Source organism: Platalea leucorodia (genome assembly GCF_965183815.1).
Source record: "Platalea leucorodia genome assembly, chromosome: 1".
Taxonomy (NCBI): domain Eukaryota; kingdom Metazoa; phylum Chordata; class Aves; order Pelecaniformes; family Threskiornithidae; genus Platalea; species Platalea leucorodia.
The window spans coordinates 68,076,693-68,101,517 of NC_138823.1; the positions used below are offsets into that span (position 1 = coordinate 68,076,693).

The window sequence follows — 24,825 nt, forward strand, 5'->3', positions numbered from 1 at the left end:
AAAACTAGTCTGACACTGAATTTTAATGGACTCAGTCAGTAGCTTTAGGAATGGCCCTTGTCCTTGGTCATCCCTTCTGGTAGCGAATCTGGTAGGTGCAGGCTCAAGGGAAAGAAATCCCAGCAAACCCACAAGTTAGTAGTATTCCTCACGCACTGAAACGCCTTCTGATCAGATCCCATAGCTGGCAAAAAGGGAGAGGCTGGATTTGTACTCGAGACGTCTAAGGCAATGGAGTTGTTCCTAGCTGTGGTACGGGTACCCTCTGTGAAGCTGGCAAATAATTTAAACTCATCTTTATGGTTTTGGTCACTACTGTTTATTATTTATTTTCTCAGTGCTCCTGCTCTGATCCCTCAGGTGAAATCCTGGCCCTACAGAATCCATCAGGAGTGTCCCAGTGCTGGAATCTGATTTCCAAAAGATTTGAATGTTCGCAGTCCCAGCTGGAGGCAACGGGTGCTGTGGGTGGTTAGCCCCTCTCCTGAACACCGTTCTGTGTCTTCTACATTAGGCACTTCATCGCTGAAGAACTATAGCGCTTTTGTTATGAACGAGGAAACTGTCAGCCAGAAAATTACTATAATAATACCCCTCTGCCTAGCAGTGATATTGTAAAGAAAAACATAATTCATACATTTTTCTGAGACATTCAGGTACTGTGGCAGTAGAAGCCACAAAAAAAAAAATGCTATGAGGAAAAGGATAATTCTGTGCTAAGAATACTTTACAGCAAATTAGGCCTAGGGCCACAATGTAACTAATGAGGAGAAATTGAAATATTGAATAGCTGCCTCATTCACCAGGCACTATTCATCCAGGTTGCTACTGGAGGCAAGCAACCTGCAGTAAAAATAGCACAAACCTTTGATTTAATCTATCAAAGACCAGATTTCATCTCAACATGCATTCCATTAACAATACATGCAATATATATCCAACACTGTATTCTCCTCATAAAACAAGAAAAGACAGATGAGGCTAAATATGCTGTATAATTGGTTGGAAACACTCTTCAGGATGTGAAAACATATTGGCAACATTATTATATTTTCATGTAATTGTTTAGACATAATTAGATAAATATATTAAATACCATATACCATTTTTGACTAGCGTTGCATTTTCTCGGTCTCTATCTAAAAGCTTGCAGGCATAACTGAGTTGGGTAGGCACTACATGAAAATCACTAAGCCACCTCTGCCTGCAAAACCTGACTTGTAGATGTGAATTTACCATCAAAATGAATATTTTGCTACTATTTTGCTATTGGAATGACTGAAGTTATTCCAATATTTAACTGGTGAATTTGTTTTAAGCTCAAGAAACCTTTTGTCAGTATAAGTAGTATCTCCCTTATGGGAACTTGTTGATGTAACTCCATCGGCAGAACCAAATTGGGACATACAAAAGATGTGAAGGCGGCTACGGAGTGACTTCTGAAGTCTGCTTATGCACCATCACAACCTTTTCTGATGCGCAGTGAATTGAGCTCTTCCTGTGTTTCAAAAATTACACCAAAAGGGGGAAAAAGAGGAAGATTATTTTTACATATATTTCTGAAAAGTGAAGAAGTTATTTTCCAGGAAGATGAAGGAAAACAGCAAGGACAGATTTGAATTCAGTACGGACATTAGCTACAAATGAAGACTGGCTGTTGGTGACTTGCCCAGAATGTGTCCTTTTCCATCCTTGTAACATCACTCACCACTGCCATTACTTCCTTATAATGCACGTGTTCCTAAAAGGCGTATTGGTTCTGTTATAGTTACTGACATTCTAAAGTTCTCATACACTATCCTACAGATATTTCCATTTTCAGACATAAAAAAAGATCCTGTAATGGCAGAACTCACAAAAAAATCTTTCTTGTGTTAGACCGAAGGCCCAGCATTCCATGTGAACGAGGACTTGGTCAGACGTAATACTTATGAAAAGTAAGAAACTGGGCTTGTCTAGGCTGGTCTGTCCTGATACAGACCCAGCTTCCCATGCTTTTTAGCCATACCGCCATGGTGCTGTTACAGCATTCCCCACAGCACTTTCAAGTCCATATTCCTTGTTGATTTATCCCAGTTCTCTCAGTGTTGGGAGGTGTCAGGGTGGCACAGGGATGGCAGTGACAGACTTTTGTGGCAGAAAGGAGGCAATCCCCGGCAATCCCTGGTGCTAGCAGCTCCCCGCAATGTGCTCCCTCCAGTTGCCTGGGAATGCACCATCCCCACATGGTCGTGGCCTAAGGCTGCGAGGACCGGCCCCACAAAACCCTGCAGCATGGGGCCACAGTGCCCTCGCACCCTCCGGCACAGAATCACGGAATCATTGTGGTTGGAAAAAAACTTTAAGATCATCAAGTCCAACTGTTAACCTGGCACTGTCAAGTCCACCACTAAACCATGTCCCTAAGCACCAGGTCTACACATCTTTTAAATACCTCCAGGGATGGGGACTCAACCACTTCCCTGGGCAGCCGGTTCCAGTGCTTGACAACCCTTTCAGGGAAGATATTTTTCCTAATATCCAACCTAAATCTCCCCTCCAAATCTCTCTGACACAAGCAGCACCCAGGGCCCTCCTGTTTACAGGACATCTGCAGCAGCAGGTTATCTATCAGATGAGTAAACTTTTTGTGTCACAGAGGAATCCTCCACCCAAATCCATCTTGGAAAAGCCTACACTTTGCCCACAATCACAGTCAGAGCCAGCTTTGTTCCCACAGCAACAAACGCCAACTCCTACAACATGCCCCAGCTTTTTGGCAGAGCCTGACCTCCTCCTGCCAGAGCCCTGACTCCGACCCTGGCAGGGCACGCTGAGAATGGGGTTGCTGTGCAACCTGACTGCTGTGCAGCCATCCTCGGCAGCTGGGGACAGCACTCCTCTGTTAAAGCATGCTTTGATGACTGGATCCATGCATTTCTGTGCAAGGAGTCATTTGTTCCCTTAGCAGCTAACATTTCTGGCTGTATCTTGTATGTGATCAGGCACAGTTTCCTTCCTCTCATACCCACTGGAAAAAGCCATGCCCAGCTGCAACATTTTTGTGTCAGCTGCCAACAGCCAGTATTCATGAACACACAGGCACACGGGGAGATAAAGGCCAGGCAGGAGCGGTTTAGGGTTCAAAGTGGTCCATGTGCTACGCAGCATGCATCCCCTGGGTGCCTGCTTGCTTTCTGCTGCTTCTCTTTCTGCCCCCCGTTCCCTGCGCAGCCACGTAGAGCTGTCTTCTCCCCTCCACCACAGGCTTCCCAGCTTTTCAGTTCAGCTTTGATTATTTCAGGATATCCCAGGTGCAATTGGGGGGCAGGAAGCATAGGACAGCTGTAGGTAGTCACATCTCTGTTTCCTCTCCCTTTCCACGCTTTTTGTTGCAGAGTAGTCCGTTTATACTTCAGCCTGGCCCCTGCTCCAGGGCCTTCTGCGTGCCTGGGGTAGAGCATTTGGAGGCAGAGTGGATGTCTCGAAGGTCCTGCTGAGACTCCTACACAGCCTGTGAGACAGCAGGTTGCATCTGTGGCCACTGGGAATGGGCAAAATTCCTGAGCCTGTGAAGCCAAACGGCTGAAACAATTCATAGCACATCCATAATGTAATGCCCTCACATAATCCCATTGCTTTAGGCCAATGACTGTGCAAGTAAAACTAGAATACTACTGAAGTATTTATCTTTCTTGATTTGGTTTTAATTTCTTGGACAGGGAGGGTAATAAATATATCAATAAATCAAAAAACAAAAATGTAACAGATGGCATTCTCTAATCTGCTGTGACCTCATCTTTTGTCTTGAAAAATAGAGGTACTCAAACATATTCAGATCACACCATTGGGGCCCTGGCCATTCCTCAGTTGCAAATTCTCAGGGCTTCTATGACAGTTATTCCAGGACATCATAATAAACCGTAATATTAAACTCAGCCTGAACTCAGTGACTTAATTTAAGAATGATTCGTTATCGGAGGGAGGCTTCACAGGTGACGGAAACGGATCAGAAACAGATAATGACAACATGGTCCTGATACTCAGTCCAGCTCTTTCCTAGTTCATGTGGAATCAACGTCTGTGCACAAAAAGAAAAAAAAAAAAAAAAAAAAAAAAAAAAAGGGAGAAGTTTTAAACTTTGTAAAAAACCGCCCGCCGCCGCGGGCCCGCCCTGCCCCTCGCGCCTCAGGCCCCGCCCCCGCGGGCGCCGCGCGGGGGTCGTTGCTACGGGAGCGGCGCGAGGTCACGCACGCGGCGGAGAGCAAGATGGCGGCGCCCGTGGCAGTCTGTCACGTCGCTTGCTGCGCCAACCGGGCGGGCGGCGGGGCCGTGTCCTGGGGGCGGGGGGGGCTCCTCGCCTTCGGCAGCTGCCGCGACGTTGTCCTCTACGAGCCGGCGGTGAGCTGAGGCGCTGTGGGCCGGGGCCGGGGCCGGGGCCGGCAGCGCGGCCTCACTCTTGGTATTTTCTCGCTCTCCCGCAGGCGAGGCGGGCGGCCGCCGCCCTCCGCGGCCACGCCGGCAGGGTGAACTGCGTGCGCTGGGTCCGCCGGCGGGACGGCTGTGAGTAGCGCGGCCTTTCTCTCCCCGGTCCCTGTTCTCTCGGGTCCGGGGTCCGCTGCGGCGGGGGCCGGGGCCGGGGCCGCTTCCCTCTGGGGCCGCGGGCGCTGCGGCCCTGCCCTGCCCCTCGCTGGGGAGGTGAGGCGGGAGGGTCGGCAACAGGGGGGCTGCGGTGTAAACTGAAGGAAATAAGGAGCTGCGGGCACTTCCAGCGCATTCTCTCGCCTTCAGCCCAGCTTCCCAGTAGGGATTTTAACAGGAATGATCCTGCTCCGCAGGATCTGACCCAGCAAACTCCGGTGAGCGGCCCCGTAAGCGAAGGGATCCGGTCGAGCTGTCTTCTCTGGGCCCCGCAGGCAGCGCCAGCCCGGGAGGCTGCTTTGCCTGGGGCTGCGGTGCGCTGGCAGACGGGCGGCTATGATGCTGGTGCTGCCGCTGAGGCTCTTTACTAAGGGTTTGGAGTTTTGCGCGCTTTAACTTTGCAAACCGATTTGCAGTGCCTTTTAAGAAATCTCGGGACTACAAAACTGTAAGTTGCATAGAGGTCACGTCCACGAAAAAAATAATTCTTTCAGATAAAAATGTTTGAGACTTTTATGAGCCTTTTACTTGATAGTAATTTCATGTTTTGAAGTTGCTTAGTGTAGACTTTTCAAAGGCACATATTCTTGCCCTTATGCATTTATAAAAACTTGTTGACAAAGAGAAATGGGGCTGTCAATTAGACTGTTACTGTAATGTGCCTGTTGCTTTTTTAGCGGGAAGTACTGAGATGAAAACATTCCTCTTTAGTAGTGGTATAAACTGACATCCTTTTAACTGGTCGCCCTAAAACTTTTTCTTCTTAAAATTGATTGAAAAAAATTATTTTCAGGGAACTTGTGTATTATGTTTTGATGTGAAGCTTTGAATTCTATTGGATTAGATTTCCTTTGCTTTATTTTTCTGTCTTCCAAAAAGACCAAACAAAAAAAGAAAATATTAAATTACAGTACTGGATTTGAGAATCTTTTTTTAAAGATCTATTAATCACATTCATACTGAACTCTAAATATTCCTGTGACTTTTCTCTTTCTGTTGTCTTAGAGAATACCTTTGCTTTTAAGCTGTCCTGCACAGTGCAACTCGTATTAGCCATACTTTACGTTGATGGAAACTTTGCTTATAGTTGATACATGATGTTTTGTGAGTAGTAACCAATGTAACTGCTTATGTTGTTGCCTGCTGTTACAAAGTAAGTGTTCACAAAACTTACCAAATGTATTTTTTCAGCTTCTGAAACAGAGTTAATTTCTGGTGGATCTGATAAACAACTCATCCTTTGGGAATGGAATGGGACAGGAACAGGAACATGGAATAATCAGGTAAGCAGGAATAACCTCTTTTTAAAGCTCTACCCCCCCCCCCCCCCCTTGTTTCTCACATACCACAAATTATCTGTTTTGTCTGTATTTCTTATCCATATCTCTTTGTTTTACCTTAGCTATTGAACCCCATGTGCCTCTCCTTCAAATTCTTGGTATTCCGTCATGCTATGTTTTACCTTAAATATAATCTCTTCTTTTCTGTAGTTTATCTTTTTTCAAATCAGCTTTCATTAAGAAATTGGCTAGCCAGTCATCAGGTGGATTTGTCTAACTTATCTAAAAGATGCTGTTGGTACGTTCTTGAGTCATCAGCTTTCTGATCTCATGTAGTACTTTTCTTTAAGCTGCCTTAAAATCTTCAGACTATGAGGTTCATTTTTCGTGGACATTTCCTGTAGCCTTCTTCCCCATTTCTTTATATCCATTTCTAGTGTTTTCCAGTCAATCTGTGTAACAGTGTAGTGTTTTTATATAGGTAATCTCACCAGAATGATACACAAGTTGGGGTAGGTATTCCAACCAACCAACAAAACCCCCCAAAACAAAACCAAAAAAAATCTGTGCAACAATTGAGTCTTGTCAGCGAAAATGAGAAAATTAAGGAGACCTGCTAATTTATTATTTATACTGTAAAAATGTATGGCAAAAGATGGAGTATGGTGTAAACCATACTCTTAAAACCAGGCAGAGTTCTATATTGGACCAATTGAAAATTCTTACTGGGGCCTATCATGCTATATTTTAGAAAGAGATGTCAAGTGTGTTTATGACAAAATTGGGATAAATGCTGAATGACTTCTGGTCACAGAATTAAAAGCTTGTCATTTTGCTCTTTGTGTTTATGAGGAACAGATTACAAAGTGAATCACCTGTATTCATTCATTAAGAAAGTAAGTACTTAAGTCTAAATTTAGAGGTTTTGTTTTTCATGTCGGTATTTTGAAGGAGTAAAAAGCTGTTTTGATTTGCGAGAACACACGAGACATCGCTGCTACTTATTTCATTGTGTTCTCTGCTCTGTCTCCTTCGCTAAGGTTCTCCAAACTTTCATGAGATGTTCCTTAGGGTGAGGGGCAAGAGAAGGAGAAAAGGAAGGAAAACTGCTCTTCTTAACTTCTATACTATTTCCAGCTTTCCTTAAGGAATGGTGAGGTTTGTATAGTGTACACAGGGACATTTAATTCTGTTCAGCTTTGAACAAAATCTTATCAAGTTAGTAGTCATTACTGCTGTATTCCTTCTCTGTGTTTTCCTGGAATATGCTGTAGCTTAAGCATAGCGTGGCAGATGCTCTGCCATTGCAGGTATACAACTTGTTTTCAGTATTAAATTATTTTATTTCTTAAAATGGCTTTAAAAATTCTCTCAGATAAGTTACGGGAATTTAAAACTCTGTAAAACTTTCTGATGTGTTCAGCTTGTGAAAAGCATTCCTCTCAAAGGCCATGCTGAAGCTGTTTGTGCTGTGGATGCTGTCTACCAGTCAGATGAACCTGACTTAAATCTGCTAATAGCTTCTGCAGCTTCTGACTCTACTGTGAGAATCTGGTCTCGGCATGGTTCAGAAGGTAACTTTTTTTTTTTAATATTAGGGACAACATACTGACTTAATAAAAATGATAAATGCTTATCCATTGAAGTACTTGGCTAAATATTAACATCTTTTAATGCAACTACATTGATTTCTCTTCAAACTTTGGTACACCACTGTATTGCTGTTTGAAAGCTGAGGGTTATACTAGGTTAACAGCTTTGGGTCAGATTTGTTCTGCAGAATGATTTATCTTTGTTTTTCATCAGTGATGTGTTGGCTGAATTTTTTTTTTTTTTTAAATATGTATTCAGAACCTGTTAATCTGAACCATCATTTTGCCCTGTAACGTTGGGGCAGACTAGCTGTATGTGTGTGTGAAGTAAAATTACTTAGGAAAGTGATTAATGCTGGCATTAGAAAGGTGAGGTCAAACTAGTCACTTGTTTGTTACTATTGACTTGAGTCCAATGAAATTTGGGATAATAGGATCTTGACCTTCTGGTGAACTAGGCCCTTGCATGCACACATGGGAGAACAGCTCTTTGAAATACATAAGAAATAAATAGGGTGGATAATCTAGATTTGAAGTGTTATTTGCTAGTTGAGTTGTACTGACTGCATCTCTCAAGCTACTTTCTTCCTTATCTGGTGTACTTGAGGATTTCCCATTGCCCTGCCTACATGAGAGAAATAGGTGAGAGTTGCCAGTCTTCAGTCCCGTGTTCTGGAAGGCATGTGTCTCGCTCCCAAAGAACACCATGAAGTCCTGTCCTGTCCTTTTTGTCCTGCTGTTGTGGGTTCCAGTGGTGGAAGGACCAAGTTTTTTAAATTCTGCCTCAGTACAGAGGTTTTTCGGCTACCCTGTTGGTTACTCTGATCTTGGTGGCTTACCAGTTTAACCACTTCTAGGATCACAGGGCTGTTTGCAGGAAGGCTGGTTTTTGCTCATCTCTCTGTCTGCTCTTGTAGCAAATGGATTCAGTTTTAGCTTTCTGTGTAGTGAATGCTGTTGCCACAGGATATAATTTGCAATATTTATCACTTCTGATATGTTACCACAGTGAAGCTGTACAACTTTAATAGTCAGTGGAGAATAGTGACTTATCTTCTAACTCAGCTAACTCTGGATAAATTTCAGAAGATAACATTATTCTTTAGGCTCTTGAAAAGCATAGAATTTTTTCAGCCCCTTAAAATAAAATTGAATTGGAAATTTTAACTACATAATGACAAGAGGAAATGACAGTGTAACTGTAATACTTACAATGAATGAGATCAACACTGTCTGTTCTTGTTTTCCAGCTAAATGCATTGAAATTCTGCAGTTTGGAAATGGATTTGTTATGGATGTCTGCTTATCCTTCTTGCCTGGCAGCAGTGGTAAGTACAGCTGCACATCTTGAATATCAATGCAGGAAATGTAAAATCTAAGAAATCCCCTCAATGTGTAACAGGATTTTCATTTGACCGACTCCAGACCCTTGTGCCATATTTCTTGTTTTCTATGGAATCAGCCTAAGCTGCTGCTTGTATTTAAAGATTTTCACTGAGCTCTGCTTAGCAATTAGAAGAATACTGGCTGATTACAGTGTCTTCAAAACGATGCTCAAATGGAGTTCTTTAGTTGAACTCCGAGACAGAGAGCTTAAAAAGGGGGTAACAGGCCTGTAAGTGAATGGGATAGGGCAGTGCTGTTAGTTTCACCCACTCCTTGTGGTGCTGCTGCTCATGTTTGTTCTTGTTTGGATTGAAGGGCAAGATCCAGAAAAAGAATCTGCAGGCCTGCATCAAAAATTGCAGATTAACAAGCGATGTTTATCACCTCTTCAGTCTTAAGTGAAAACATTTAGATACTGAACAAGTTTAACATGACTGTTCAGTATGGTTTATATAATAGTTTCCTATTAACATAAACGTTCAGATTTTGTGGCCTGCTGCAGACATATTCTTCTGTTGCAAATCTGTAGAAGGTATTTTTTTCTAAAACTAAATGTATTCTCTAGTGCAATACAAGATACATATGTCGAGTTAGGTTTGTGTTTAAGTATTGTTAGAGCTTTTCACCTGGATGTAGGAATGACAGGCTCCCAGGAAAAAAAGTACTAAAGTTTCTTACTCTATCTGGAGTTTTCAACTATCGGCTGCATGTGTTCCATGCTGATGTGTTGTTTGATTGTATGCCTCCAGAGCAGTTATACAGAAGCTTATTTTATTCTTTGGCTTGTGATAATTCTGGGAGATATGAAAGCTCTATCAAGATGCGTCATCCCATCTGGAAATGCTAATGTCCATTTCCAGAGTGTGTCTGATATCAAAAGCAATGTCTGCACCACTGAAGAACTTTAAACCTCTCTCTCCCCCTCCCTCTCCCTCTTCCCCCCCCCCCCCCCCCCCCCCCCCATACTAACAGGTGGTTGTTGAGATGAAGTTAAAAGGCTTGAGGGTAAATTAAAATCATTACCTCCCGTGTGAATTTTTGTTAGAAGTGAAGTGTCTGTGGTGCCAGTTTAATGAGTATAAAATTCATATTGCAAAGCAATAGATTACTTCTTCATTTATAATACTGTACAGGTAAGAAATTCTCACTGTAACACTCGAGTAGTGCATCTGTTTAAAATTGAAATCGTGTTGTATATAAGAGAAGTGACCATTCATTTTGGAAAAATCTTAAATGAAGATGATCATATTAATTCTTCAAACTAAAGGCTTCTGAAACTAAAATTGCACGGACTGCTCGAATCTTCTTTAAATGATGGAATAGCAAGCATTTTGTTTTGCTGTGAAAATCTCCCAGAGTCCCCAAAACCCAGTGTTGCTTAAAGTTGCATTCAGAGCAGGACAATCCTTTATCATGACCTCTTCCCATCCCAATTCAAATTAGTTATCCAAAACAGCACAGTGCTCATAACCTGAAAGAGTACTTTACTCTTCTGAAGAACTGAAATTATTTTCAAATGAGAAATTATTTGCATAGGTAAAAAAAATCCTATACATCTATGTTTTGAATGCCAGTTCCAATATGAATGATCTGTGCTGCTAAAATTATCAAGAAACAGTTTAGATTTTGAACCATAAATGTATGGTTAGAAATGTTTCCCCTAGAAATCCATAGAGGGCCTTTTAATACAGCATAGCCATGTTCTGTGTTTTCTTCCTAAACCTGACATAGTAGTCCATAAAACTGAACTGTTTTTGTTCAGAGGAGTATGTTAATTCTGGAATCTAAATAAAGTAGCCTAAAATATATTATTAAAAATCTCACTGCTGATTGTTTTGTGAGAAACATTAATCTGTAATGGCAATTTGGAATTTTAATGAGCTTCAGGGAAAAATGATCTATGATAACTTTAGGAGTTGCTCTGAAATCTTTATGAAGGCTATGTTGGCAGCTGTATTAAGATTTAAAGAAGCTTTTCTCTTGAGGACAATCTGCAGTTCTTAAGTCAGGATTTAAATACAGAATTACTTTTCTGAAAGTCGTAAACTACTCTCCTGAACTAGAAGCATTTATAGTAACCTCTAAGTTCACCGAGCAAAGAAATTTAAAGCTTGCATTGAAAATTGATTCGTATGTAATGGATGCTTTAACTTTCAAAAGATATTGAAGTTCATGATGACTACTATTTTAACTGATTGTCCTTGAAAAAAAAAGGTTTAAAAAAAAAAAGTTAAGAACATTTTTGTGAAGAAGTCAAATGGGGAAAGCCAATAAACTGCTCATAAAAACCTGAACAATCATTTGCAGCTGGAGTATAGCTTAAGCACTTCACTGGCAGTCTCTTAGTTAAGGAGTTTCTTTACAGTTGTTTTCTGAATCTTGGAAAAAAGCTTCCTACTGTTTTGTTTGGTTGTTTTTTTTTTTTTTTTTTTTTTGCCTTGCAATGTCTGCAGCAACTCTGCTTCTAAACTACTGGGAATAGGATTTACTCTTTTACAGACCTTGATCAGCTCTTTTGTCATATACTGTGATTCTTACTACCACCTGGGTAATTGTGGTGCTGTAGCTTGGCCTCTGACAAATAAGAATTGTCTCCTCAGAACTGAATTGGAACAGGTCAAAAAGAGAGCGAATGAACTTGAAAAAGCTTTGCCGATTGTATTGTCCCCATTGTAATTGGACCACAGTTTCCAACTCATTTTTTTTTTTTCTATTTCCTTTGCAAGACTACCTCAATCAGATCCAAATTCTATTACTCTAGAGCATTTATGTAAAAAAACTATATAGTAGTCTGTTTTTGCCAGTTATATACTTCTTGATACAACGTTTTGAGTGAACGCATTTGTATTTTTCTGATACAGGGACTAGATCATAATTCTTGTCTTGTTTTTATTAGTCAAACTTTGATTCCATTGAGTAAGTATGAATTACTGTAAAGGGCCATAAAGTGTATTTCTCAGAAAAGGATATTATAGGCTCTAAGAACATACATTGTATCGTATTTTGTGGGGAAAAAAAACCCCTCACTCTTGCCCAATTTCCGTGGACCTGAAGACCAGGTCTTCTTTCAAAACAGCTCATTACCTGCAGTCCAAAGCAGTCTTTTTTGTCCCCATGTAAGGCAAGGAGGAGATGGAGGTGAAATGTGACTTAGGTTGGTGAGAAGCAGCAGGTGATGGAGGTGTAAGAAGGTGAAATGTGACTTAGAAGTGTGAGAGGAGCAGCAGATAACTAGGCACAGATTTGGTACAGACAGAAGGAGGGAATTAGAGCATAAACTTCTAATGAATATTCAAGTCAATTTTTAGTTTATCCATAATAAAGATAAAATTACCCCTTTAAAGGGATGACATTTAGTTTTTTAAATGAAGTAGTTGATTTTAGTGAAAGTTAGTATTTTGTTTTCTACCCAGACATGAGAAATGCAAATATCTAGCCCTGATAATTTTTATCTTCATAATTTTCTAGTTAATTCCTTTTCTTCTACTGTGTCAGTCCCTAGCAGTACTACTTCATCTTTATGACCCAAAAAGAGTGGAGTAAGGGTTAACTATTTTTCCCCATCATCTTCTGTGGGAGAGATGAACTAATATAATGCCTGACTTGTCTTGTTTTCCACTTAGACATAACTTTGTCTGGTTTGATTGGATAGACTTATGTGTTTTGTGCACTTTCTAGATAGCTCGTAGAAGTAAACTACTACTCAAGACTTGAGTAGGTATATAATAATGTTAATTGCTTTCATATCCTTGTGAGTGGTGGTCTGTTTTCCTTTTTTGGTCTGTCTATTTCCTGTATAATAATAACGCTAACTCCATCTGTATATTGATTTGAGTTGATTTAGGAACTTGAACTGTATTAGTTCTGAGTCATTTTGTTTTGCTGCTTGCTTCTTTTGTATTTAGAGCAAATGCCTGTTGATATCAATAAAATGAACATAATTAATTAAAAATCTCTAATACTTGAACTTCCTACAGATATGTGAGCTTGAAGGAAACTACACTTTAGCATCTTAAGTATTTGTAGATATTGTTTACATCCCAAAATAACTTCTGAGTTTTGTGTTCTTGAGATACTAGTTTATTTCAAATAGTATTAGGTGTCTAATTTAGAAAACATAAAAAAGTGGTATCGTCCTTGCCTCTCTGTTTGTATTAGTATATTTATTGATACTATATTGATTTTTGTATTATTTACATAATTTTTCATAGCCTATAATAGTAGGTTTTGTAACTTGAGTAATGAAGACTCTTTTTTTTTCTCCTTTCCAGTACCAATACTGGCTTGTGGTGGTGATGACTGCAAAATAAGTTTGTTTATACAGCAGAATGGTCAGGTAATCACAGTTTTTGTCTCTTGCTCAGGACATTACTCAGTTCTGCTTCTTTTCATATGTGCTGCTGATTTTTTTTGAGGTTGTTCAATAACTGTTATCTGTCTCTAGATAGCCGTCACATACAACTACCTCTGTCAAATAGTTCATCCATTTTTCTAGGTAATGATGAAATGCACATACAGAATGTTGAAGTTGGATTCCGTGCATAAAGGTGTTAGTTTTTCTGAATTTTTTTTCTCCGCGTGAAGATAGCCTGTGTTTCTATTCCCACTGATATAAAATAGCTATGACTGTTCTTCGAGTATCCATGCATTGAATGGTTCATATGGAAATTATATTAGTTTCAGTCTATAAATTCTTACAATAAAACTGATCTGATTTCTATCTGTGGAATTGTATGTTTGTTGCTAAATATGCCCTTTGTGCTGAATGCTTATGAAGGTCGAAAGAAGTATTTGAAGGAATATCTGATCTTCTGAAAGCACACACATTTTTCATGTATTATTCGGAAGCTGGCAATCTTTAGTTTTTCATACAGATAAATGTTCCTTTGGAGCACTACAAAGACATTCTGTCCTCTCTTGCATCTGTTCAGAAGTTTTGTTAGACTCTAAAGCGTGTTTTGAATGACTGTTTTCCAAAACAGAAGTCAATGCCACTTCTTTCTCTCTATCACTCCCTTAAAAAAAAAACAAACCTCAAATCACAAACACTGGCCCCAATACACCAATAAACTGAACATTCAGGAACCCCCATTGAAACTGACATATGTAGGAACCACTTGCTCTTCTGGGTTTGTTCAGACACAGTCTCCTTAGAGATTAAAGAATAGATACTCCTTCTTGCTTTTTGAGAGAGAGAAAAGCTACTCTATAGATAATTTTGGCTGTTCACGCTGCCATATACAATAATAAGATTTTTTTATTTTTTGTTGTCAATAAGATAAATACTTCGTCCTCTATCTGCTATGTTCATTGATTTCTTGACTACTAAGCAGGAAAGAAGGGTCGCATTCTTAGCGCTTTTTTTTTTTCTCCTATGTAGCTCATGAGTTAAATCCATTTAATGACATTCTCTGGGAATTACCAATGGCAGAATGCCACTCATGATTCTCAATGTGCTAAAGAAAGACTTTTATCTCAGGGGCTGTGCAGTTGATTTTCCTCATTCAAAATCTGGAACTTGTTTTCTTGCATATTAATAATAATTAATAAATAATATGCAGTTTGATTGCCAAAAATGTTCAGAGATGCATAACTTATTTTGCCAGTTGTTGACCAAACTTTTGAGTATAACAACATTCTTAGCCATTCTCAAATGCAGTCAGTCTGTGGAGGATAAAGGAAGGTAGCTGGAATAAACAAGCTCCATCTTCAGCTTCATAAGCAAGCTTATGGTGCTGTCTTTTTTTTTTTGGAGGTAGGAAACTTTATTCATACAAGGGGTGAGGAATTTTCTCATATTTTACACATGTTATTTTTCACACCTTCAATTTTAGGAAGTATTTTCACCAGCTGTCCTGGCAGAGTTGGCATTCAGAGTCTCTCTTTTTTTAAATGAGGTGGGACTTCTGGTTGGTGTCTCTCTTAACTTTCCAGAACATCTCTTTTAACTAAGTAGACTGCACAGACCTCAGAGAAGAGCCCAAATTTGATTCCACGTGGAGTAAGAGTGCCTATGTAGTGCATTACAGCTATTAAAAGAATGAAAACATCCTTGCGAGCCTTCTGACATAAATTCCTTCCTAGCTGCTAAAGGCAGGTTCTCCTCTTTAGTCAGGTTCTCTCAGATCTGCTGACACATTTTTTATGGGTTCTGTAGTACTTCTAAAGGTATTCAAAGGAAGTGTTACTGTTGTCCTGACATTTTTTGCTAGAACTGAGCGTAGAAGAGTGATTAGAATCTAAACTCCTGCATCATTCCCTCACTGGTAGGGGCCTGTAGCTCTGTCCTGTTAATTGTGACTCTTGGAAACCTCTTCCTTTAGTTAACATCCTAAAAAAGATTGTATGAACCCAAAGGTAGAATGCAAGTTCATAATGGGATGTTCCAATGAAACTTGCAGGGCACTGTTATACTCTGAGGGAGGATGAGGCATCTTCAGTTAGCTGATTCAGGCTGCCTTTTGGTAAACTTATTAATTTTACAGCTGAAATATATTTGTTCATTAAAACCTTCTTGGTTTTTGAAATTGAGTGGGCAGGCTTCAAATCCTTTAAGAGACTCTACCCAGAGATCCGTTACTGTGTTAAGCAGTAGAGAGAAAATGAACTCTTTGCTTTTCTGAGTTCTTGAAAGAGGGTATTGATTTATAAAAGTACCCAGGGAAAAATCTTTCAGAAACCATTAAATGTCTTTCTGCTTGAGATATTACAGGCCTGTGGAGGGAAAGTAAGTAAACCAGATGATCAAAATAGAGCTTTAAAACAAAACATTTCTATGTTGAGCTTGGTTTCTGTGAGAGGATTTTGCAGTGCATGTTTGACTATGTTTCCCCCAAATAATTTGGCGTAATTGAAAAGTGAATAAGAGACTCAAAGGTAATTCAGACTCTTTCTAATTCAATGAGATTAACAGCTGATAGAGGAGGGATATCACATCTAGTGGCTGGCGGAGAAAAAAATGAGAAAACTTGGAACTCTGCTGCCAAATTTGCCAAACAATACTACCAGCCTGGTCCTGAAGGACATGTACCTGAAGTGTGGGCAGCGTTAGTTGTGCAGAGTGTGCTGGGCATGTCCACAGACAACTTGGCTTCATTAATTCTGCTACCTACAGAACAGCTTTATTCTTTGCCTAAAAGAAAAGAGACTGGATTGCTGCTATGCAAAAATGTTCAGAGATTAGTTAAGAAGCATGGGAAAGCCTGTGAAGTGAGTTGGGCCATGAGCTGTTGTTAGATTTAACTGTTGGTAATGTAATTTCTTATGTATCCAGTGAGGACCAAGGGGAAAACTGAAATAAAAAAAGGAGAAATATGAGACTATAGAAACAAAATCTATAAAAATGAGAAGAATGACAGATCAAAATACTTGTAAATATAACATAGGCAATAATAAAAACTTTGACTGAATCATTTAAAAATAATGACCATGTGCATCTGCAGGAAGCTTTAAATTGATGCAGTTTTAGAACAGAATACATCTGAAGAAACTGAACGTGTGATACCAAGAGACAGGCTTCAAAGAAAATGGCAAAAACAATACAAAAAACCAAAGCAGAAGGCATAACATACTTCTTGCTCAGTATCAGTGGACAATTTTTATGGGAAACAATATCTTAAAAGATTTTGAGTGAATGCTTGTTCTACAGCAGAAAATAACTGCATGCTTGACTTGAGGCTAAGTAGTGCCTAAAAGCCTATATGGGAAATGACTTAGAAACTGGGGGTGGTATTAATAACCTCAAAGTAATTAGTTTTACTCTTTAAAGAGAAAACAAATGTCTGCTTTTATTAATAGTTCTCTTTGATGTGAGACGATGAGGGTAATTTAAAAAACAAAACAAAACACAACAACTTGAAATTAAAAATAGGAAAGTGATTAGATGTGTGTTTAGATGAATATTAAAGTCAAGTTTCAGGAGATGCACACTGTTTAACATAAAAGGAACCATAAAAGACAAGAATGTTAGCAACAGTTCAGCCTGAACCAATCTTTCAGTTGGGAATAAATCTGCCAACTAACCTTGGTGAATGTGAAATACAGAGCATTATGTCAAGGATCATATAAATGAATGAATAAATAGGTGTTTTATCTGTTATCTGAAATATGAATTGCTAAAAATTTTTTTTTTTTTTTTTTAAATGTTTTGCCAGAAACAGGTAGTCTTCAGAAAAATCTTTAGCTCAATGTTTGATCTCGCTTCCTGGGCTGTTCCTGCCTTTATTTACACGTAACCAGTTGGGTGCTTAACACCTATCTAGAATGCCACATCCAGAAGTGCCAGTGAGTGCAGAAGTGACTAGCCAAATAAGGCTTAGGTGGCTGTGAGAACACATTCTTAAGACCAAAACTTTCTGATTTGGAAGTTTCTGTTAAGCTCTTCTGGTCATGTATCTCATATACAGATTGTTCTGTAACATTAAGACTGTAAATGTAGAACAAGGAGAAGCTGAGTAACATTGTTACTTGGCAATTTTGGAAGGCAATTTTGGAGAACATTGGGAACATTGGACCAAAGAGAGTGGCACTTGTTTCTGAGTATGTTTTTTTAATACTCATTTTTCATACTTCTACAATTTTTTCCTTTGGGTGAGTTACTCTTGCTCACCATCTCCTCTGAAGCCAAAGACAGAGATTTTGAGAAAGAGAAGCAGCGCAATGAGAAAGGCTTTTTTCTTTCTTTCTTTCTGTTTGTCTTTCTGCCTGTCTTTTCAGATAGGGAGAGAGACCTCAGTTGCAGACTTGTGCTGATAGCAGAGGCTATCATTTAATCTTAACGCTTAGTAGGCCTAGGTAAGGGATTTAGCAGAACATAATGGCAGAAATAATGTGATACTTATTCATACTAAACTACACTAACGTTTTAACTGTAATGGTTATTTCGGACATTTTAAGTCAATTTGGGGATCAAAAAATGTCATGGAAGTAGGGCTTTTTCTGGGCAAAGAAAAATAAAAATGGTTTAAATGCTATGTGAACAGTAAGCACTTGCACCTTAATTGAATCAAAATAAAATGGTAATGTTATGTATGTTATGAATGAAAATATACTACTAATTAAAGTTCTTAAAAGGGAATCCAGACTATGTTTGCATTCCTGTGTTCTTGAGCCTGTCTTCATGCAGAGTTTTCCATCAACAGATACAGCTCTTGATGTATACCTTCCTGAGAAAGTTAGTCAATAAACTTAAGAAATGTAGGAAATATTTCTAGCCCCATAAATAATTCTCATGAATATAATTATATTACAAATTAATTATGGAAATAATTTCAAAATAATTTCATTTACTCTTCTTTTTCCACTTGATTTTACCTGTATTCTTTTTCCACATCATCTGCAATTGCATCCACTTCACACATTATAGAAATTATTTACGATGTCATACTTGCGTTATGTTACTCTTTGTGTACCACTATAAGCCTGATAAACTTAAAAAAAATTTCATCTGTATCATAGAGAGACTGTAGCCTCTTGAAGGTGAGCACCTTAAATTCTCATTCTTTCTCGCTTATATGCGGGAAGTGCCATAATGTGACACGTTTACCCAATGGCAGCAAAACCAAAAAAGGCCTATTTAGACTCTTACCAGTAAATTGCAATCCTTAGTAGCAGCTTATTTTTCCAGTTTCAAATAATAGAAGCTGGAGATATAAAAGACTTGAAAATCCAAAGCTAATTGCTGATATGTGTATAGTAATTAAGTGCATTTCTGTGATGTAACAGGAATTTTTATTCAGTTTCAGAAAGCCTTAATACTCCCTGGCCATGAAGATTGGATAAGAGGCATTGAATGGGCCGTCTGTGGTCAGTATGAAAGATGAATAAAGTGGAATGCTGGTTTAATGACAGTACTGCTGTTTTACCCCTTCAACAGATAGCTTTGATGCACTGTAGCAGCTAAGCTCTTGTGGTTGTGATTTTTTTTTTTTCTCTGAGATGGTGCTACAAATATTAAAAATCAAGATAAAACACCGTGTCCTGTTAAAACATAAGAATTGTTGAACCTATACTATAGTTACATTTTAGTTAATCAAAATCATGGCTACAGTAGGATTGATAAAGGACACCACATCCCTCATTTTGTCTTGCTTGCTTCAAGTATGTTTACTTGTCTGGTACCTAAATGCAAACAAACAGGAGTTTTAGCAACTTGCCCTTTTCAATATGCAAATGTCTGTATCTGAGTGAGGAAGAGTTGTCTGCTTTTTCAAAGCAGGGAAAGTAGGGGGAAATAGTACAATAGTACTTTTCTTCTCCTCCCTGCCCTCCTTTTTTTTTTTTTTTTTTTTTTTAAGAATAGGAGATTAAGAGGAAATCCTATTCAGATGTTGGCTAATCAAATAGTTCTTGCAAAGTCAAAAATAAAGTAGACGGAATTAGAAGATGCTACAATCCTGAAGAAAGAAAAGGAGGAAAGGAGTTCTTGAAGAGTACTGAGGCTGTCAGAATTTCAAGAGCGAAGGCCATAAGTAGTAGGGAAGTATATGTACAATATGTACAGTATTTACCATGTCTTCCATGTCTTATAAGCAGGGAAATGTCCATAGTCAGTGTGTTATAAACTAGTAGAGAGTTTGAAATGGGAGAGTGAGTTCATTTTGAAATAAAACAGCAGCTTATCATACTGTGTAGAACAGGAAAAATTAGGATAATGCTGTAGTGCATGTTTGGAAAGATGGTAGGTTAGTCATGGCAGTAGTTGCAATGAAAAAGCAATGAAAGCATGGCTCTAATATATATATATATATATATTTTTTTTTTTTTTTTAAAACCGAATAGGTGAAGACCTTTTCTTAGCAAGCTGTGCTCAGGATTGTTTGATAAGAATTTGGAAAGTGTGTACAAAATCAAAACAACTTCCAGAAACTGAAGATAATTCCATAAGACTGAAAGAGAATGTTTTTACTGTCAAAGGTAGGTAAGAGCTGTAAAATTCTCTTGCACAACTTTTCACTTGTGTATGTGTTTGTGGTTTCAGGGGAGCTAACAAGATGGTTACCATCTAATTTGGTTTGTTTCTTGTATTAAAAGAATCTGAGACCAGTTTGGCTGCGTTATTTTTATTCAGCTGTTAAAAAAAGTGGAGTTATTGTTTTAAAGCTGTGACTATGTAAAGTTAATGATGTGTTACAAAAAATGGTAAAGCAGTGAGAGAGCTTAATGTCAACATGCATTGTTACACATATTCCAAATGCAGTATATAGGAGATGTATTTGTCTGTGGGAGGTAAGCTGTTGTGCAGTTCTCCTCCAATTTAATAGCATACCTTTAACTTTCTTTTGAATTCAATGCATTAAGAGGTGTTATTGTTCCTTAAACCTTAGAAAAGTACTGGAGAGAACAGATGAGTATGTGCAAGCTTACTTTATGGTTATTTAACATACTGTTTGAGCACTGTAACATCAGAGGTTCACAATGCTGACATTGTGGGGTAAATTATTAGGCAATTCAGGTAATATGAAATTTGTATGATGTTATGTGTAAAAAGTGCTCATGCTACTTGCTGCAAATCCTGATTCATTGTTTGAAGTATCTTAATGCTTGTATTTACAGTCATCTGGAGATGTAAATATGCTTAAGAGTATGGGTAGAGCCAATGTCAGAGCATTTATTTCAAAATTTCTTGAGAGCTCTCCAGGAATTCTTTGATACCACTATGAGGCAATAGGCTGACCTCCTAGCGTCAATCTGGTACTCAGGGCTTGTGGCAAAGTAGATTTTCAAGGAGCTGTTCAATGTCAATAGGCTATTGAGATATTGGTAGATGATGAAAGCAGTTGATTTTTTTTCATTGAAGATATCAGAAATGACCTGGTCTTTCTTGGCTTTTAGAAAGAAATGTGCTTTTCTCTGATTTGTGGTAGATACTGATACAACATATGCAGTTACTTTGGAGTCGGTGTTGGCTGGTCATGAAAACTGGGTGTATGCAGTTCACTGGCAACCTTCATTTTCCAAAGGTAAAAAGATACCAAACACTTAGCAGTTAAGTGTTGTATACATTGAGTACAGTCATATGTCTTTGTATTGTGTTTGCATGTTCACTTGTCACTGTGGACTATAAGAATGTTTAAATTCTGCAAATAATGTTTTATAAGTAAATGGATGTTGCCTTTTGCTTGTGTTTTCTTTAATGAATGAAATAACTGAGCTGTACTGGCTTTGTTATAGTTGATTTGTTGTTTATGGAGTACAAATTAGTTTAATTAATCAATATGAATTAATAGCTGTAATAGTTTACCTTGATACATGTATTTGAAATGTCTGTTCTTCAGAAGGTAAACACTAACTCAAGAGCACTCCTTTGTTTTTCTTGGAGTAGAAAGGAACAAACAGCAACATTCAGAAGATTAATCTTCAGTCTTCTGTGCATTAATATAACATGCCAGGGATTCCTTGAGTATCAGTTTTCTCTAGCATGTATCTTTAAGGCATTAATGCAGACTCTCATTGAAAAAAATTGTTATTTAGAGTTCAATTTCTTATTTTGCCCTAGTCTTTATCTTGCTTTTTAAATCCTTAAGTTCTGACAGCCTTGTTTGCAGTACTGATTTGCTGGTGTGTGTCTGCCTGGCATATAAGAGAAGGAGACTGTTGGTTTGATGTGCTTGCACAATCGGAATGCCCTTGTGTATTTGTATTGGTAAAGGTGCCTTTTTTTCTGAGATGTTTTGGAGTTACTGATGACAGGTGACTTCACCAGTACAAAGCACAGCTTTGTCAGTGTATATACAACACTTGAACAGTAGAGTGCAATTAGAATGTCAAAATACCTGTAGTGAAAGACACAGGACTTGCTTTAGAAATATTGGCTTAGTTATCTGCTCTTTAACTTTTTTTAGACACCAATAAAAGATTTTGCCTGTTAAAGCAAGGTTTAGGTGCAATATATGCATGCAAGTCTTGCACCGCAATCTGAAAAACTGTCCTGTTAGACCATTAAGTTTTCCAGGTGTCTTTACATCATGCTTCTGCATACATGCAGCTGCTTGCGTTCTGTGGCCTGCCCAATCTTGGGTTCCCCAGAATATATTTTCTTCAGTAGAGGCAGACTGATCTGACAGACATGTTCTCAATGCAGAAGGGTAGGAGGTCTGGTGCCGCCATAAGATACCACCTCATGAGATGCCCACCAATGTCTCTATTCTCAAGAAAGGTTCCTCAGTGGTTCTCCTATGGGCTTTGCAACTGTGCCATGAGCCAGTTCCCTTTTGCCCATTCCAGCTGTGTTGGGCAGTTGTCTGGAGTGTTTCACTGCATTTTGGGGAGCAGTCCTTACTACTGTATGTATTACAAGGTGCTAGAATCTACTGAAGTCTGTAATGAATCTAACACTTTAGAACCCCCCTCAGTGAATACTGGCATAGAGATTATTTTGTTTTAAACTGAAATCTCTCAGTAAAAACTTATTTGAGGAATAGAACTGAGAACTGCTATGCAGTCTCTCTGTGAAGCTCTAGCTTTTCCTTCAAATTACATTTGTTTCAATATCAGTTTGGGGTGAATAAACAGTAGAATATGGTTGTTCTCATGTACACGTTTTACATTTCCTTTAGGAGATTATGGCTGAAAAATACAATACCTCCTAATGAACGCTTGGCAAGAACTTAGAGCCTGTTAAGTCTGGCATTTAAGTACTGCATTGCATGTGTCTGATGCTAAACAATTTTCATAGGGTGTTTAGATTTCAGTATGACCAAATTCTCTTAGAAAGTATTCTCATAGGTTGTAGGGTAATCGTTTTCCTTGTACTGTAGATGGCAGCATGCAACAACCAATGAGGATATTGTCTGCATCAATGGACAAAACTGTGATCATCTGGGAACCTGATAAGGAATCTGGAGTCTGGCTAGAACAGGCAAGTGTCAGTCTTTCTCACAATACATACTGTATTCAAGTTGCGTTTCCAGCATCGTGTGTGTACTGTAAGGAACAAAAAAGCTATAAAATGCTGGGAGAGAAGGGCAAAAGCATTTTCTTGCAAAAATACTTATTCTGATGATGTGTTGCAAGTAAAACTATATTTTTCAAAAATTATGTGATGCAATACAATTTTTATTGCTTGTTTGCTTTCTTATTATCATATTGGGGAGTTTCTAAGGGGAGTTTATACTCAACTGTCATTCGTCACATAGCAAGCCAGGTGCCGCATAGTAACACATGCTGTGTACTCCTGGTAAGAAGAGGAAGAAACTCTCCTGAATTATTTGTAGTTAATCCTTGTGGGAATGTGCACCCAAGCAGTTACTACAGAGCAGCTGGCACGCAATTCGCAAGCCTGGTTTTACTCACAGTAACTTGTTCGCGGGCTGTGTCATTAGGTTTTTCTTCCATTTGAGCTGGATACTCACATTTCACTGTAGTATTTTGAGCACTGTTCTAATGTGGATCATCCTAAATGAACAAGTAGTACAACCAGATTTATCTAGTGCTTTGGTAGATGTCTTTGTTTTCAGTTGACTTGCTTTTCCAAATTGCAATAGTTCGGCTGAAATTGTTTGTGTTGGGTTATGCCAACCATTGTTTATGATCTTTCCTGTCACAAAGGAAGTTCTAATCCTCTCTTGGGTGAAAAAAAAGAGAATTACAGTAGTGTATTTAATTTTTTCCCTGTTCCATTGAAAAGTTCTTGTGCCTTTCTAATTGAAGTAGAAATTAGTTCATAATAGGGTGATCACATAGAGATGCATTTGTTGTCTCTAGTTGTAATGCTTAGTTGTGGCTAAATTTACAAGCTTCTAAAAATGGTTTGTGCAGTAAAGCTTGTTGTAAGTTGTTACTATTTCTTTTTACATTCCGTTTGCATTGGTTAGACCTCAAATGTGCAGCTTGCAGTTCAGATCAGACATTTTAACTGCAACAATCCTTTTTGCATTGAGGGAGGGAAACCTGAACTGGAAGCCTGTAGGAAGGGCACAAAGGGAACATCCCATTTTCTCTCTTTCATTTTGATATGATGAACAAGAAGTCTTCATAAAATCATTCCCCTGCTCAGAGGTGAGACTAGAATTCTGCCTCTAGCATGGCATATCAAAGTCACTTCCATATGAGTGGTATTTTTTTAATTGAGTGCTATCAAAATGGACACAGTAGTCCACGCTGCCATTTAGAATGAGGGATAGATTCATTTCATTGTGATCTTAAAAGCAGCTGTATAATAATGGGGGAATTGTTAAGAGTTCCGCTTGAAAGGAGTTGTGGTCTTATATCTTGAATAAATACATGCATACATGCATGCAAAGTCGCAAGGGAAGCACAAAACAGAGGCCAAAATATGCCACAGAAGGAATGTGGAGCAAATTGCAGGGATTCATGGAGAAACAGGGAAGTGGAAATATGGTAGTGAATCATGGAAATTAAGGGAGGAGGGGAGGTAATTGGGAACTACTGTTCCTTTGGACCATTTTTCCATTTAGTGCAACAGAGCAATAGCAAGGCAAAAGATGATAAGAAACTGTTGCATCCAACAGACTGGACTGAAACATGAAAGACTGGATTGCTGTCTCATCTAGTGTAGTGTTTTCTTTCCCCTGGGGGATTGAGCAAGATCCATTCATGAAGGGAGGCTCCATTAAAGTGACATGCAGCTTTAATTCCCATAATATTTTAGTGCTTAACTTTGCAATTAAAATATTCTTTAAATGTGTTTTTTGTGTGTAATGTGAACTCTTGCCTATAGCTAAAATTTCATCTCATGAGATTAGGATGAGTTTATATGAATGGAAGGCCATTTTCATCGATATTTCACTTCTGATCATTAATTCAGGTGCGGGTAGGTGAAGTGGGTGGCAATACCCTTGGATTTTTTGACTGCCAGTTTAGTCCAGATGGTTCAATGATCATTGCTCATGCTTTTCATGGAGCACTACACCTTTGGAAACAGGCTGCAGTTAATAAGGTATGTTGTTTTTTTGTTATTAGTAGTACTTAAAAGAATTACACTTATA

At 38.7% G+C, this 24,825-nt stretch overlaps 1 protein-coding gene across 1 annotated transcript in view; it reads left to right on the plus strand.

Annotated features, from left to right (window-relative positions):
* Positions 1–4,248: 4,248 nt before the first annotated feature.
* The window catches only part of ELP2 (elongator acetyltransferase complex subunit 2), a gene marked incomplete at its 5' end in the record, with an annotated part of 40,072 nt that continues 19,495 nt past the window's right edge, over positions 4,249–24,825 (plus strand). Inside the window, 11 exons of the mRNA XM_082329131.1 lie at positions 4,249–4,380; positions 4,464–4,542; positions 5,812–5,903; positions 7,324–7,474; positions 8,743–8,820; positions 13,150–13,214; positions 18,616–18,682; positions 19,658–19,792; positions 20,743–20,838; positions 22,636–22,736; positions 24,645–24,776. Of these exons, the coding sequence (XP_082185257.1) occupies positions 4,249–4,380; positions 4,464–4,542; positions 5,812–5,903; positions 7,324–7,474; positions 8,743–8,820; positions 13,150–13,214; positions 18,616–18,682; positions 19,658–19,792; positions 20,743–20,838; positions 22,636–22,736; positions 24,645–24,776 (1,128 nt within the window). The remainder of the gene's footprint in view (positions 4,381–4,463; positions 4,543–5,811; positions 5,904–7,323; positions 7,475–8,742; positions 8,821–13,149; positions 13,215–18,615; positions 18,683–19,657; positions 19,793–20,742; positions 20,839–22,635; positions 22,737–24,644; positions 24,777–24,825) is intronic.